General features: G+C 44.3%; 1 protein-coding gene and 1 long non-coding RNA gene across 8 annotated transcripts in view; one reads left to right on the forward strand and one right to left on the reverse strand.

Moving 5' to 3' along the window:
• The first annotated feature begins 239 nt into the window (after nt 1-239).
• Nucleotides 240-2,280, forward strand: LOC307073952. The gene is made up of 5 exons (XR_013811748.1): nt 240-376; nt 771-1,106; nt 1,360-1,569; nt 1,711-1,751; nt 1,843-2,280. It is a non-coding gene; the product is annotated as an uncharacterized lncRNA (long non-coding RNA).
• A 136-nt stretch (nt 2,281-2,416) lies between these two features.
• Nucleotides 2,417-17,281, reverse strand: part of rap1gap2a (RAP1 GTPase activating protein 2a) — a 74,461-nt gene continuing 59,596 nt past the window's right edge. For 6 of the 7 annotated variants that reach the window (XM_079733914.1, XM_079733913.1, XM_079733912.1 and 3 more), the window contains 19 exons: nt 17,166-17,198; nt 16,671-16,907; nt 14,937-15,040; nt 14,558-14,636; nt 13,944-13,997; nt 12,942-13,025; nt 12,032-12,132; nt 11,463-11,592; nt 11,022-11,177; nt 10,444-10,515; nt 10,042-10,128; nt 9,635-9,775; nt 8,348-8,497; nt 7,572-7,684; nt 6,967-7,065; nt 6,550-6,688; nt 5,471-5,573; nt 4,782-4,852; nt 2,417-4,549 (listed from right to left, as the gene is read on the reverse strand). In XM_079733914.1, coding sequence (XP_079590040.1) covers nt 4,541-4,549; nt 4,782-4,852; nt 5,471-5,573; nt 6,550-6,688; nt 6,967-7,065; nt 7,572-7,684; nt 8,348-8,497; nt 9,635-9,775; nt 10,042-10,128; nt 10,444-10,515; nt 11,022-11,177; nt 11,463-11,592; nt 12,032-12,132; nt 12,942-13,025; nt 13,944-13,997; nt 14,558-14,636; nt 14,937-15,040; nt 16,671-16,907; nt 17,166-17,198 — 1,962 coding nt within the window. In that variant the 3' untranslated portion in view covers nt 2,417-4,540. Of the gene's footprint in view, nt 4,550-4,781; nt 4,853-5,470; nt 5,574-6,549; nt 6,689-6,966; nt 7,066-7,571; nt 7,685-8,347; nt 8,498-8,521; nt 9,085-9,634; nt 9,776-10,041; nt 10,129-10,443; nt 10,516-11,021; nt 11,178-11,462; nt 11,593-12,031; nt 12,133-12,941; nt 13,026-13,943; nt 13,998-14,557; nt 14,637-14,936; nt 15,041-16,670; nt 16,908-17,165; nt 17,199-17,281 lie in introns of those variants that run through there. The other variant, XM_079733917.1, reaches the window with a different exon arrangement.

Raw genomic sequence — 17,281 nt, forward strand, 5'->3', positions numbered from 1 at the left:
GCCTTCCTCTCTGAATAAATATACGCCTAATTTTAACGTTAAATATAAACAACTAAAAAACATTACATGTGTGCATATGTGAAGTAGGCCTATAGGCAAATGGAGACTACTCGTTCCCATAATTTGCTTATTTTAATTGTTTTGTTATAGCCTACGTCGATGAATGTTAGAGAGGGCGGAGCTAACACATCGTTTCGAATTCATTTCGAAAGACTCGTTGTAGAACGCATATATCATCAAGTGACTGTAGTAGCCAGGATGTCCCGGGTATGAAATGAAATCAAAAGTGGCCTACAGCGACCTAAGTTTACTATTCATCTTCAATAAAAGAGAATGTATGGATATATCGTCTTTGGATTCAGCTGTCTCTATACTTGTAAGTAAATATAAAGTACATAAAGGTTATTTTGGCTGTTCATGAATGCAATCAATTAATATTAATGAATGCATTGATATTGCTATTAATACAAGAATGAATGTCTCAATACTACAAAAAAACGAAATTTCATGTGATCTGTGAAATTCGTGAGATTTGGCTTTGAGACTAGCCTATGCCTTTACTATTTAATATTGAATGTCAATTAATATATTATAAAAAAGTAAAGCCTGCATAGGTATCGGGTAGATAATGAATACATGTTCTCTTGTTTTATTTCTTTGTCAATCACATTGAATGCCCCATATGACATATTTTCATTTAGGTTTGAGATAGTACCTCCACTTCAAAAATACCTTTAACTGAAGTGCACAAGTTGGTTACCCTATTCTAGGTGCACATGCTGAAGAATGCTATCAGACTCTTTTGGCAAAACGTGAATCATTTCATTTTCCAATGGGCGGGGACCTCCGGTTGTCCTGTGATGTCCAACACTGTGGAGAGAAAAATTGGACCTCGATTTGGACACAAATATCCACCATATCCAACAAGTCGGATACCACGGTCTCCCCCAACCATCTCACATATCAGATCCTGTCGGCCAATAAAACCCGCCTTGTTCTCCAAATCCAGAATTTAAAAAAGTCTGATGAAGGTCTATATGGATGCAAAGTTAAATGGAAAGGGGGTGGCACTGCTCAGGGGAATCTGCAATCCGTGATCCTCACAGGTAGGATAATATTCAGCTCATTGTTTGTATTCTTGTGTTTGTGTGTGTGTGTGTGTGTGTGTGTGTGTGTGTGTGTTTGTGTGTGTGAGCATCCGTTAACGTGCATGCTAGTTCATCAATATGAAAATGATAGTAGAAACTTCAATCCCATGGGCCCTATAGTATCTGTAATCAAAAACACATCAACCACCACCGCCACCTTCACCATCATCTTCATAGATTTTACCTGTGTTTTTTTCTTCTCTCATCTCAGCCACAGAGAGGAGCGAGTGGCACAGGGCGCTGGTCCTCGTGTCTGCCCTACTTTGCCCCCTCTTACTTCTGCTGTTGGCTCGTTGTCTGAGCTCAGGACCCCAGCCTGTTCAGACGCACTGTACTCTGGATACATTCCGATACAACCAGATCCCACAGCCTCTGCCCCGATGCCCGATACCACAGACGAACAATTCCCGGCTTTCTAAAGGTATCCTTGAAATCAGATATTGTTTGTTTATGATGTAGAATTGAGCCTATGGCCCACACATCATTCACTGTGCGCATGAATGACTGTTGGGGCTACAATTATATACTGTGTGTGCATACAAAGATCCCATTATTTTTGCAGGTTCCTCAAAGCCAGAGGAGCAACGAAGGACAAGCAGTGAGGTAAGGGCTACGGGGAAGCCTGAGAGGGGAGTATGTTCTGTATGTTTTATGTTCTGGTTCACTTCTAGACCATTCAATGCTTCTGTTACAGCTTGTGTATGCTGATGTCTCACTTGGTGCTTCACGTGAGCCACAAGTAGTCCAGGAGCCTAGCCAGTCCATCATCTATTGCTCCGTAAGGCACGTTGGCGGGGCTGCGATGTGATGCTTCAGGACCCCCTCAAGGGCGCCATCATCGGTGGTCCATGTCATGCTGTTTGGGGGAGTCTGGATCTGCTAAATGAATCAAAAGTTTGAACTACACACTTAAATAAGCTAACACGTCTAGCAGATCATTTCAAGTGTAACTAACTCTGGCCCTTTTAAGTAGGTATGAGGCTGGCTTCATCTGGTTTAACAGGAAATTCTGGAGATTGGGTGTACCAAGCACTTTAGGAAATCCACCCTCTCTGTGGTTGCATAATACCACTTTCACTTCTCCACAGCTCGGCAGGCATTTTGTATTCTTTGTTTTAATTGTGTGTGGCAAAATTCACTTTATTGTATTGAACAGGCTATATTGGCCCACAGATTGGAACGTTTTAAAATATGTGCTTGTTCTGTGTAACAATTGTGTGTGATGATGTAACGCATGCCATTGAGGGAAAAACAGAACACAAACAATATGACACAAAATACAACATTTTATTTCAGAATAAACTCTCAATGGCACATTACATAACCAAATATACATATACATTTTTTAGGCCTCTAATAAATTAATGTATATTTAATCATTTCGTTAATATCTTTCATTAGCATACTCAGCAGTTACATTTATTTTACATGACATCAATGCAACAAAAGGCATAACTGAATAAATTACAGAGAGAAGGCTGTGTAGGTAATACCCGCTACAATGATAAAGACAGAGGACTCGTTATTCGTCAATTGCTCCTATTCTCACCTGCTGTTCAAAATTGTAACCTCTACTGTGGACAATAATAAAACAAAGAGGCCTTCAGTGTGTATACATGTGTACACACAAACAGCATTGCTATCTGGGACTGTTTGCTTGTTGAGTACTTCTCCAGAAAGGAAAGTTCCCTGAACCTACACTTCCTAGCCAGCAGCTGTTTCCTTTAAAATTACTCTCGTAGGCCAACTTCCCTGAGGGAGGAAGCGATTAACCCTCTCTGAAAGAAACAGTGAATCATTTTACAATTATTGAAGCCTGCCTCGGAATTGGTATTTCTCAAATTAATTTTTGAGTTATTTGGTCAAATTACGAAAATAGCTTTCCCCTTCTTTTGCTGCTGGTGCTTGCAATGTTTATTTTACACTCCTCAGAGTTAAACGAGACTGCACTCGAGCGCTATTCACTATTCTGGTTTTTTTTTTCGTAGTCGCCCGCAATTGCCTTTGCAAATCTGTTCAGAGAAATGTTGAGCTTAGCTTAAAACTCGAAAAGCGTTAATATGCATGATCCTATGTGCTTCTACTAATGCTCCAAAGTCCCGTGATTTAGACGGATGTTCAATCTGGTCGAAAAACCATAGAATGCCACATCAAGTTCAACTCTCCCACGTGGTGGGTCGAGTAGAACTGCAAAGATTACATCAAACATTAACACAGATACAAGTACGTATAGCTGCATTTGGGATGTATTGTCCTAACATGGTTTCAGAAGGTGCAACGAGGATCTGCAGCATATTTCGTGCTAAACTCTCGTAAGAACTACGACCAGGTCCAAATGTACCTCTACTTCCTAAATGAGAAGCAAAAGAGGAAGGGAACAAGGGAGAGAGAGACAAGACCGATGCTGAAAGTGTGTTTTTAGATAGATTGTAAGGCGCAACTTTGGCTAAAATAAGGTTATGGCACAATAGGATGGAATTGTCTCGTTTTAAGATAGCTATTGATTTGATGAGCACTAACAGACTTCCTCCTTCCTAAAGAACCTCCATGAAAGGGTCCTTCAATTATGCTGCACAAGCAATAAGTGCATTTAAGCAGGGCTTGAGTGTGAGGTTCACCGTACTCATGATGTCACAAACAGAACCGGACCACTTGGAGCCTCACAAAGAGCTGAAGGTCTTCAGATAGGCCAGGGGAAAAGGCTAGGGGGTTAGGGAAGAAGTGCTGCTTCTGTGCAGTATGCTACAGTGTGTGTTTGTGTAGATCATGTATGGTGTGTGTACTGTATGTGTGTTATATAAGCAGGTATGTGTGTTATGTATGGTATTGTTTTGGGATGATTTTATATCGGGATTCTTTCTGATATACCATTACAGGTAGACAATGGAAAAAAAATCGGGTGTTTTTTTAGTTGATAGAGCATTTGTTATTTGTATAAATTAATCCACATTTAACATGACAAGTAACAGTTCAGCCATAGTCTCTCCTTAATTGATCCGTAAATCCCGTTTGCGTACCTCTAGGCTACACAGTCCTGCCCATTACACACTCACAGTTGACAAATGGCTTGTATGTATGTGTGTACAACGACAGTGTTATTGGCATCTGAAAAGCAGCCTGTGGCGATACCATCAGTTAGGCATTAACATTGATATCTGTAGCTAAGGATAAAAGCGACACTTGCGCTCCAGTTTGTCTTGAATATACTCTCACAGTATTCACCAACAGACCGCCTGTGCACAGACGGTGCGGCCGTCTCTCAGAGGGATGCTGCTTAGCTTAGTGAAGTGCGTTGACAGTGGGCTTATACAGTCGTCTGTGGTACTTTTTTGTTTGTTGAACGCTAGGATAACTCCTATCCTTCAAACAGTCTGTAGTTCCGCTTCATCGGTCTAATCAGACTAATAAAAATAGCAACAGGAAGGAAGAATTGAAAGGTTTAGCAGAAGTCATAAAGTTGCACAAGAGTAATGCACAAAATCAAAATACAATCAACATTTCTCTCAAAAGATATTGTACAAGAGCTCCACGTCCACATTCAAATGCCTAACATCTAAGGTCTGGGTTACAATGCAAAAACAGATTTCCCGGAGAAAACTGTCCAGCTAAACTGAAGGCATTAGCAGAACTCACCGCTGAGGAGTGGCTCAGTTTGTCAAATCGAAACTTCAGATTTGACCTGGGAGACGTCTTAGTTTTCACATCTGGAAACACAAGAGTGATGCAAAAAATATAATCAATATAATCAATTGCTGAAGAAACTTGTCCACTGTACGTGTGTGTGTATGTGTGTGTGTGTGTGTGTGTGTGTGTGTGTGCGTAATCTCACACATGCAATCTGTGTGTTTTCAGGTGCTCCCGGTTTGGGTTTGAGTTTGAGTTGAGTTGTGGTTGTGTTCATGTGCTTGCGTATAAATGTGTACACAGTGTTTCCCACACATTAAAAGTCTAAGGCGCACCGCCATATAAACTAGTAGTGTGTGTAGTGTGTAGTGTGTCATTTTTGTTTTCATCTTACCTTAAATGCTTTCTGAAATCTCCTCAACCCCATTTAGTATGACCCATTACATTGTGTCATCAACATTAATATCAATACCAGCAGTTTGTAAGTAATTTGTCATTAAATTAAATTTATTCACATTTTTCTCCTGGGGGGGCATGTCCCCGGAGCCCCCTAGAAGATCGCGAGCCCCCCACCATAGTCTCTCAAAATCCTGTGTGTTCATGTACATGTTGCTACAGTATGTGTGCATATGCTTGCGTGTAGGAATAGGTGTTTTTTCATGGGCTGGTGTGTGCATGTGTGTGTATTTCCACAACACCTGTGGGACTGCGGCACATGATGACCGGGGCGCTGGTTCCTTGGCTGTCTGTGCTGAGGCAGGGGCTGAAGACCAGGGAGGAGGCCATGGAGGCATGGCTGGCCTTGGAGAGAGCAGGAAGCAGGGGACCGGGGGGAACAATGAGCAGGAAGAGATAGGGGAGGAAGCCTCGTGTGAAAACGAGACTAGCAGGTCAACGTTTTGGGTTTTGCTATTAGAGGGTTTTCTTCCACAAGTAAAGGAGAAGAAGGAGAAAGAAACTAGTTTGGTCACGCGAGCTAACCATTAAAGTGGGAATGAGAGAATTTCTTAGCTGATAGGAATGGCTCAGAAGATAATTTTTTTGTATTCATTCTGAACAGGATGACATGATGTACATCCCTCTCATTTCTCTGCATCCTGAGAGGTATTTAAAGCATATGCTGCAGCTGTGTACACAGCTAAACACAAGGCACCAACATGGCCTCTGAACATTAGCCAACAGGGACATGGAGGGAGAGTGTCTGTCAGCTGGTATCACATCTGGCTAATTACAGGACATGAAATACATGAAGGCTTTGACACCTGAGTCTTTGATTACTACAAACACACGCTCAATTAAGAATGTGTTAACGCACCCCGGGGAGCTCCTCACATGCTTACTGAGGAGGAAATTCCTTTACATGAATGTATCTTGTTCCAGAGAGAGAGCCTGTGCTTCACTCACAGGTGTTCTTTTGTAAGGTTGATTTCAGGCTACCCAATGCCACGGTTTCAAAATAGTTTTGTCTTTCTCATTTTGATGCGGTGTGAGAACAAATCTTAAACAATCCAATTCCACTACTACAATTATCCACCGACACCGCCTCCATCACAATCATCCTGATTATCTCCACCCCTACCACCACTATCAACATCCTCATCACCACCACAATCATTCCACCACCACCACCACCGCCATCCTCATTATCTCCACCCCCACCACCACTATCAACATCAGCATCACCAACCTCATCTTCATTATCACCACGACCACCACCAACAACATCTTCATTAGCACCACCCCCACCACCAGCACGTGTGTATTGTGCAGTACTGACTATGTCCAGCTCCTCCAGTGCCTCCGTCTCGGCGGTGGTGCTGCTGAAGCTGCCGGTGCTGGAGGAGGAGCGGGAGATGTTGGGCCTGCTGCCTGTGCTTCCACTCAGGTTGCTGCACTCCTTCTGCTTCACAAAGGCCCTGCGGACATCACAGCCCACACCCAGGGGGCGGTCACACCCTCACTCTACAGTTGTCTTTATTAGGCTGTACGTGAGCAATGGGTTTTAAAGGTAGAGTGTTACAGGCCTTGAAGTCAGGATGACACATAATAAAAATGATACGACAATAAAAGTGATCTAAATACAAACAGACCTTATGATATATGCCTACGTAGATTATGTACACGTACATACACAAACATAAAGGACAGGCACATTTGAATGCAATGTTAACTGAACTATTCTTTCTGAGGGCACCTCTCTTTGTTGGGGCAGATCTCCGGCGAGCTGGGATTGGAGGACGTCTCTGACTTCATCTCCTGTGACAGCGAGCAGCCCTCCGGGTGCTTCTGGTCACTGTGGATGTTGTTAGGGGAAGACATACAACAACAACAACAACAACAACAAATATTTAAATTAAACAGCATAAAAAAAACTGTGGATGTTGTCATTGCAATATATTCCATCTTTTGATACCAAGATACCCAGTGTTGCACTACTAAGCGATTGGTTCTAAAATAAGATGCTAAGAGAGTGTTTTCATACTAAGGGTGAATTATAAGTAGAACCTGAGGGTGGATTCTCAAAGTAGAAGCTGAGGGTGGATGATAGTAGATACTGAAGGCTGATAGGTTTTGAATAAACCCCAAATCAATGTAAATGTTCTATTGGACCGTTGTTGCTAACGTTGGGTTTGTGTCGCATCGATGAGGAACCTCTAAAAGGCAGGGGGTGGGTTATTGAAAGAGCCTGCACACCCTTGGAACGTTATTGACGCTTGACCAGAATCAAGCATTCAACCACGCTGTGGTACAATAAAGAGCAGCTGCTGAGGGTGAATACTAACGAATTGGGTGTCTGACCTGCGCGACTGTCTGTCTGAGGGGTTCTCCGTGCTGGAGTGGAGGCGGGGAAAGAGGCCGGAGCGGCGCTTCACGGGGCTCTTTAGCGGGGACTTGGCCGACATCACTGGAGGCTGGAAGGCGAAGGTAACAGAACCCGAGACAGATGGTGGGGTTCAGTCGTGGACAACAAGAGACCCTCAAATAAAGTATATTATACAACATCAACCCACTGCTCTGTTCTGATGGACGCATGTGATCGGGACAGATGCAAACCAATAGAGGGCAGTGGTGGCCCTCCAAGAGTCAACAGTCGAGAATTAACAAATGGGTGGGACGGGGAGGAAGCAGTTGGACTAGGAGGAAATGCTGCTGAGTATTATGGGGTAGCATTTGGTCAGCTGTGGTCCATCCTACTACCGGAAAGTGCATTCCGATATCTTGCTCAATACACACACGTGAGCTGCCTGGGAAACCAGTTAGCAGTTCCAGAGAACAACGAAAACAAGAAGGAGAATAAGAAGTATAGAAATAAGAAGAAGAAGAAGAAGAAGAAGAAGAAGAAGAAGAAGAAGAAGAAGAAAAGAACAACAATGATAAGGAGAGGAAATTTAAGTTTTTCGAATAATTTGCAGTATCAGAAAAACAAGCAAGGAAAAGGGTTCCCCACTCCTTGAGTTTGTTGGATCAGTTATGCCCCTACTCCAGAACCCCCCCCCCCCCCCCCCCCCCCCCCCCCCCCCCCACACACACACACACACACACACACACACACACACACACACACAGACACTCACATTGAAGCTGCTTTTGGTCAGCTCGCTGGAGCTCTGGGGCAGCACCCCCCCGCTGAGGCTGGCCGGGACCCCGCCGCCCACCCCGGGGCTGCGGTGGCGATGCGGCCCTACCATGGTCTCCATGGAATGGCTCCGCACACGCATGGCCCTCTGAAAGTTTAGGGGACGGGGACGGATCAGAGAGAGGGTAGAGACAGAGGAGACAGAGGGGAGGAAGGGATGAAGTGAGTGACAATCAGAGAGGACGGGAAGGTTGGTTGTGGAGTAAGCAGAAGAAGCAGTAAGAAGAAGAAAATCCCAGAAGATACAGTGAGACAGTTAGTTAGTATGTTATTATTAGCACAGTCAGTACAATGATACAAAGAGGCATCCTTTTTCATGACATATTCTTGGTTTGTAATTCACACTGTTACGACGTGCCTTATTGTGTAATTCTACCACCAGAGGGTAGTGATTCCTAACAGTGAGAAAATTTGAGCATGGACAGCAGTCTGCATCATATAAATATATATTCAGTTATATCTCAACTTATATTCGTATTTCTTTGTACATGTATTACATTAGTATTAATAAAACAAACAACTCATGCTGAAAAAGTATTTATTATTATTGAAATGCATTTACAAAGATCTTTAAGTAGTCAGTAAACAGTAGTAAACAATAATTGCCAGTGTAGCAAAAAAAACAGCACCCCCAGTGGCTGACTGTAGAAAGTACAAAATAGCTGTCCACAACACCTGTGAAGAGAACCATATGGTCAGCTATGTACATTAACACACACACACACGCACACACACACACACACACACACACACACACACACACACACACACACACACACACACACACACACACACACACACACACACACACACACCTATCGGCTTTCACTATGAGCAGCATCTTGGTGAAACATTAGATGACTGGAGAGATTGCAATGCAGCAAGATGAGAGAACTCACGCGCAAATGCAAATAGCTCACACAAACACACACACACACGCAAACACAAACACACACACACAAATGAATGCCCATACACACAAACAAACAGATGCTTAAAGAAAAGTCCAGAGGGGTGCACACGTGGGCTAAGAATCATCGGGTCATATCCAGACACACAAGGCAATCGTAATAATAACTAGAATTCTCAAAGCCGCCCTCGGAAAGGTGATCAACTACACAAAACAAAGCTCTGAAGGCTGCTTTGGGCCTTATTAAAAAGGTCACGTCATTTTTGTTGCTTTACTTTTAATGAGTTTTCATGACTAATGAATGAAGTGGTTCACCTTGAAGGACTCCAGCAGTCCTCCGTGACCGCCGTTCTCCAGCCGGTCGTCGTCGCCAGCCACGCTCACGCCCAGCGTGGCCTGGCTCTGTCTGTGCAGCTCATCATGGAGGTTGTCCAGCAATGCAGCCCGCGTTCGGCCCTGGATCAAACACACACACACACACACACACACACACACACACACACACACACACACACACACAAGGACAGCCATTTATCATCGGGGAGATAATGATTGAGAAAAAACTGTGCGTGTGTGCGTGCGTGCCTGCGTGCCTGCGTGCGTGCGTGCGTGCGTGCCTGCGTGCGTGCGTACTTGTGTGCATGTGTGTGTGTGCGTGTGTGTGTATGCGTGCATGCATGCGGGGGGGTGTTTCTATCTGACTGTGTAAGCGACTGTGTCACCTCTAGTTTGGCAAATTTGTCTGACTTGTAGCAGGCATTTTCTGCATTGATCAGCTTCGTCAGCAGGAAGTCTCGAAACTCGGGACCCTGGAGAGAGGGTAGGAAGGGGGGCGTAGATGCAGAGGTCAGGGAGATAGAGAAAAGAGAGAAGAACAGAGGAGGCAGAACATGGGAGGGATGGATAAACCAGAGGGGCGGTGAGGTGACCTTTAGCCACACCGTTGATCTCATCGGGATTCCCACATTGAAACTGTGTGAGTGTGTGTGTGTAATTTTATTTAAGAAGTCTACCAGTCTCAGTCCCAAAATAACATCATGACCATAAATATTTTACCCCTCTTGTCCCTTAGCTCATACCACCGCCCCCATCTCCTTCCCCTTCTCTCCATCTCCCCCTCTCACCTTCCTGAAGACAGCCGGGTTAGGGAGGGGGGGTCCGAAAGGTGGAACGTCTTCCCTGGCTGTGACGGACACCTGTTGCGACAACACAGACACACTGAGCTCACACACAGCTCATTGTTCAGGGGGGGTTGTTTAAAGTGGAGGGGCTCTGACGTTAAAATGCGTATATGTTGACAAATGATTACTAAAATTAGTACATGTCTGAAATGTTCCAAGGTTTATTAATAAATAGTAGTAATCTCTGAGACTACACAGTCATTGTGTCTGACAGCGATTTTCTTTCACTTGACAAGTACAATTAGACCCTGATTAAATTCAATGGGCTACCTCAAAACGTTTAGCATGCCATCGTTTTTGCAACAAATGTCACAACAAAGGATTTGACTCTTTGGAATAGCCTGAATATCCATAAATCCATATCAATACATGTATTACCAAAGTATGAATGTGTTATTTGACTTGTGACTCATAGCACTGCATGCTGACCAGGGTAAGTATGACTGGTTCCTTGTATGTGGTGTTTTCTATAGATCTGCTGACTGGTACCTTGTGTGAGGTGTTTTCTAATAGATTGGCACCTTGTACATGGTGTTTTCCGTGCATGGGTCCTGGACCTGCACCAGTACATAGGCATGCAGGAAGTTGGAGGCGATCATGTCCGGGACGAACGGAGTGGCATCTTCCTGGAAGATGGCCGCCACAATGTCATTTCCTATGTGTCTTTTCCTCTGGAGCTGTGGAAGCAGAGAAGGAGATGAGATATCGTCAATAAACTAAACAGATGGTCGGTAACGAAATTTGTAGCATTTAAATGCATAGTATTCTACCGTCACAACATGGCATGATTGTTATTGAATAAAGTAATACATAATCCAGCTTTCATCTTTATAGTAACCTTAGGTAGAATTCACTGGCAAGGGCTTTGACATAACCTGACATCACTTTCCGACACAACGCTGCAGTATCTGTGTTTCACCAGAGGTGGTGCTGTCCCATTGGCAAAGAGGGAGGTAAAGTACCTGCTGCACATCCCCCTCAGTGTAGGGAAGCTTGGTGGAGACGTGGAACATGATATCTCGCTGTCTGAAGACGGTGTAGACTGACTCCATGCCCGTCTGTCCGTGGGACACGTCCAGCCCCCCACGGAACCTACCGGAACAGAAATGCACACACAAGCAGGTTGACGGTTTGTCTTCACTTTTAGACACGCATAAAGCGTTGGTTTTGCTCTGGCCTGTTGTAAAACTGCATGCCACGGTATATACTGTGTAACGGAGACGGTCAGGCATACTGCGGGGAAAACATGCTGGTATAGGTCTGTACTGAAAAGCCAACGGGACAATAAAGATAATATACAAAGCTCTAAATACTTGACAACGCAGTCCGTTAGAGCCCAGAATGAGCTCGCTAAGCACTTTATTCCATGTTAAAGTAAAATATTGAACCGTCCAGACAAACTATGCTCGTGGTTGAGCAAATATCTGAACTTTAATCAACTATGATCTTCAGTTACTTGTTATGAGTTTATTTTACTTCATTGCATTTGAATGTCATAACATATTTTCTGTCTCATTCTGTCCCCACTCACCCTTTAAAGTCCTGCAGCTCAATGTTTTCTCCCAGAACATCCAGGAACTCCCGGAAAGCTGGCGTTTCCTCATTGTTTCCAAACAATTCCTCCTCTGATGTCTGGTGAATGCACAGGGTGACGGTCGTGGTGGCGGATGGACGAATGAATAAATAATGATGTAATGATAAGTTCATAAAACAAGAGAAAAACAGGTCATAATGTAAACATAGTTATCATAACACACAATGCAATCCATCCAAGACAAATCCTGGACACTCCCCTCACATGCCATCTAAGAGGAGCTATGTGGAGGTGTGGAGCAGCTTCAGCCATTGGCTAATCTCCCCCCAGGTGCCAAACCAGGCATCTCAGGCCTTCCTTTATGCACACAGACATCTGACTTTACAGCAGTGCCTGAGTCCCCAGTTTCTTCTAAACCTGAATGCTCTGTGATGAATAGATATTTTTTCCATATACACTTGATCACTTCGATACTGACCAACCTGACCTTTTGACTCTTGACCATTTGAATGGTGACAGATGGATGGTGTGAATTCAAACCCATTACATGTGTACATTGGCTTGTTTGTAGTCTGTGTGATTACTGCTTATTAGCATGGTATATGTGTACTATTTGTCTTTTTGTATTCTGTTCATTGTTATTTTACCACTATTTTATTATCTCTAGTTTGACCGTCTTAATTCCTGCAGCTGTGACTCCTGAATTGTTCCCTGGGGGATTAATAGTTATCTTCAGTATTGGTCGGGGATGAGGTGTTATTAATCTATTAATCTTATTTTACCAGATATAACACCACCACATCTTTCTTCATTAGTTAAAAACATTTTTAAATGCAACCAGCCCCCTCCCCAGACCAGCATCATAGAGTTTACGTCACGATGACATGTCAGCGACTCTTTCTCTCACCTGTCCAAATTTCTGGTAGACGACCCCAAACTTGAAGGTGTTGTTGAGCTCATGTTCATCATAAGCCACTATTAACTGGGAACCCTGTATGTTGAAGAGAGAGGGTGGATGATGGAGAGACAGAGAAGAGAGAGAGAGAATTGAATTTAATAACAGAGCTGGCAGGTAAGGCGCTTATCTTATTTGGGTCCTGTGAGGTCGACATGTGACAGACCGTCACAGCCAACGGCGAGAGCATCGCTCAATTTGTTTTTGCATCACACTCACACACACACACACACACACACACACACACACACACACACACACACACACACAGTTTTTACTTTTCCCTGAGGCAATCCTGAGGAAAATGGTTCCTCACACTCCTATTGACCCACTCACACTCCTATTGAGAGGAGTTAGTTGTCAAGTCGAGTCCCCCATTTGTACAGGAGAATAAAATCCTCAAAAGGTGACTCAGCCACCCCCTCAGCCCTCCCCTCTCTCTCACCCACAGCTTTATGCCATGTCATCGTGTAGTCTTTGTTTACTTGTCTTTACTTTACTTTACTTTTGATCCTAGTAAATGACTTCTGGGTCAGGGATGGAAGCTGGAGAATATCAGCCCATTCTAAATACTCACACAGCACGTATTTACAAAGACAGCATTGGCTTAGTATCAGAAAACTGTGATCGTTCTCATTTCACACCAATAGGCTCAAACCTACAGCTTTCAGTGTCCCAATGGTGTTGGGTATTATCCCAAACAATTGGGAACAGGACGTTGATTTAGCCTTGAGATTATTGCCCATTGCTCATCATAGAGGCCTGCCAATGTCAATCTGATACAAGCGATAGAGGGTATGTTAACACAGATGTGAGCACTTTCAATCCAAATAGGATAGCGGAAAGTGAGCGCTAGTGTGTCTGACATACTAATGAGATCACAAGAGGTGGTGGAAAGTTGTGCGAGGTGACATTATATGGAGCCCAGGGATCTCTCCTGTGAGGTGCACTTACCCTGGGGTAAAGGACCGGGCTGAACTTCAGGCCTGTGGCGTCATCACACAGGAGCTATGGAAGACAGAAGAGGAGCAGGGGTTTCATTTCAACAGGGGACAGATGGGGCAATTAGAGAAGCTCATGCTATGCCCCTAGATGACTCTTCATAATAACCTCAGACTGCCCTGCTGTTTCTATGGGAGGGGATCAGTCATGGGCTCTTGGAGAAACAGATGGGACTTTTTAAACCCCGTCCTCTCTCTGGTCAGAGTCCAAACACTAGACTAGACACTGCATCAAGTCAGTTATTTCCTATGTGTTAAGCATCAACGGTACCTATTCCTTAAGGCAGCTCACAGCTCAATAATGAATCAAAGTTTGGATGGGAACAGCAAACTCAATACCTAATGATTTCACGGGTCTGTGGATCTGTACTGGAAGTGCTGGTTCAGCTAATCGTGGAAATCACTGATTCCACGCCCTGGATTTGTTTTCCACTGAAAAGTTCAACCTGAAGTATCTTCTGAGCTGTTGGCGGCCATGTAGCAGTGCGGTGTTTGCGTGCAGCGCTCCGTGGTAGGTCAAGGGGTCCATGTGTAGCGGACTCTGCACAATGGTGAGGGGAAGCCTACCTTGGCTATCTGAGGTACACTGGGCAGCTGGCTGAGGCCCGCCAGAGAAATCCTGTCGTGGACAGTCTTGGTTCTCGCCCTGAAATAGGAAGACACAGTGTTTAATACATAAACCAACCTGATGTTATTACAATTAGTGTTTAGGATTTCTATGGCGTCTCTATTTATAAGGACGGATCCCGTTCTTGTTAATGGGTTCTTGAACAATATTCAGTGTAACCCGCTAACTAACTATTAACAGAACAAGGCTTTATATCCGCTGTACAACAGGCACGCAGGTTTTTCTATTTAGCCACACCAGCCGCCTGCAACGTAAATAATGTTAATTTGCATAATCGGACGATAACGAGGAGCAGCAGAGGGTTATTCAATTATGTACCTGAGCATGATACGCAAAAACTCCTGGCTCTCCGCCTCCTCTTGTTTCAGGGACATGATGAGGTGTCCTATACTGCTGCCGGTGCAGTAGTAGTTCATGTGCTCCTGCACGGCAGAGAGAAAACATCAAGTCCACGAAAGATAGGTCACCCTCATGGCAAGTCACAAGGCAGCGTGGGAAGTTGACTCACATACACATGCACACGCACCTTATATATGTAGTATGCATTTAGAATTTGCAGTATGTACAGTATATTTGAGCAATTGTTGCCAACTTTTTCATCTTTCTTTTGTCCAGATGTGAAAAGAAATCTTTCAAGGACGCTGATAAATGGTAAACACACACTCACAGATGCACAAACACACAAATACACATACATACCCACACACATAAACAAACAAACACACACAGATAAACCCACACACAGATTGTGGCAACCCGGCTTGGTGAGTGACCAACCTCCCCCCAATCAGCACACGATTCTTCTTTCGCAAACCAAAAAGCCAAGTTTATTTCAAACATAAGTATCTTACTAAAAAATACAAAAATCCTGGGAGGAATATCTGGACGTGTCCGTCTGTCCGGATTAACGTCCCTCTGGGTATTCCTCTGTCTATTCGTCGGCAGTGTTGAGAACATTACTTTAAAAAAGTAATTTGTTATAGTTACTCACTACTTGTTCCGAAAAGTAACTGTGTTAGTAACTGAACTACTCTATAATAAAAGTTACTAGTTACCAGGGAAAGTAACTTTTTGCGTTACTGTAAAAAAAAACTTTGCTATATGTCAAAGAATTTAGATTTTTCTGATCAGTTTTTACTTGGCTTTAACGTGTTAAATGGTTGAACTCCCTATTCAAGGCCCTGATATACTTCCAATTGATTATTTAATTTGCTTGGTTGCAAAGGCTGTGGAACATCTGCCGAATACTACAGAAAATGCCAACTTTTCATCGGATTGCTCCAGACTCGCCATTTCTGCTGCTTCTTCGAATCTGTTTGGTGTGTGCGTGTGCGTGTGTGTGTGTGTGTGTGTGTGTGTGTGTGTGTGTGTGTGTGTGTGTGTGTGCTTGCGGCGCGCGTGTCGTGGCTTGGTATAATAACACTGGCTCCGATTGGCTACCATGAAACATGAACCTGCCTTAGCCAATCATAATCGCATATCTCGCTGTTAACCCACCCGCTCTCCTCACTAGCAGTTTGTTTGGAGCCAGGGGTGCGTTCGGATTATGCAGTTTATTCAATCAATTTATATTAACGCACCGCATTTAACGTACAGTAATGGCGTTGTAACAACGGATTAATTAGTTATTACAAACACTGTTCGTTGCTCTCCCCCTAATCGAACAGTCTCTCAACACGAGAACCAGTGTTGAAGCAGGCTCTTTAAGCCATGCTTCTCCGACTGCTCCGACCTCAGCTGCTCCGTATTTCGCTGATTGGCACCAATGCGCTCACTTGTGCCACCTGGTGTAAATGGGTGGTAACCGCCTCTACTGGCTAACCCCTGACCCAGGGGCATTGTCCCGGAGCCGGGTTGCCACAAAATACACAAACAGACACACACCCATCAACACACACACACACACACACACACACACACACACACACACACACACACACACACACACACACACACACACACACACAAACCCACGCACACACACACACACAAAGATACAAAAACACAAAATCACACACACACCTACACACACACATCAACAGTAAAACTAACCCTGCCAAGGAAGTGTTTTCGGTAGGCGCGCGCAGTGCCGCTACACTCCAAGCGGTAACCGTGACCGGCGCCGGGACTGCCCCCACTTCCTCCGCCGCCGTCCTCCACCTCCTCCTCCTCACAGAAGCTGGACTCGGACGAGGTGGGGGTGCCCACAGGCGCCTCAGCATCCTCAATCCAGTAGCCCCCAAACTGGGGCAGGATGACCTGCGGGTACGGACCCCCCTTCTCCAGGACCTGAGGGGGGAGAGAGACAGACAGAGAGACAATGATACATACAGGAGACAGAGAAGAGAGAGAGAGAGAGAGAGAGAGAGAGAGAGAGAGAGAGAGAGAGAGAGAGAGAGAGAGAGAGAGAGAATAGCATTGCATAGCAGGGGAGAGCAGAATGTGTTTGATAGATTCTCTGAGAATATGTCTGGCATATATATTTCTTCTGGGTCAGGACAAGGCAATATATTTTATATGTGAGTAACTCATTGAAGAAAAACTCACATCTTCTATTCGTGGGTAGGGTATATAGTCCTCCTGTGAAAAGAGCAACCACCACAAACATGGTAAGTACAAACCATCCACACATTCTATTGAGCATGGAAAGATGATAAATGAGA

Source organism: Pollachius pollachius (genome assembly GCF_949987615.1).
Source record: "Pollachius pollachius genome assembly, chromosome: 3".
NCBI lineage: Eukaryota > Metazoa > Chordata > Actinopteri > Gadiformes > Gadidae > Pollachius > Pollachius pollachius.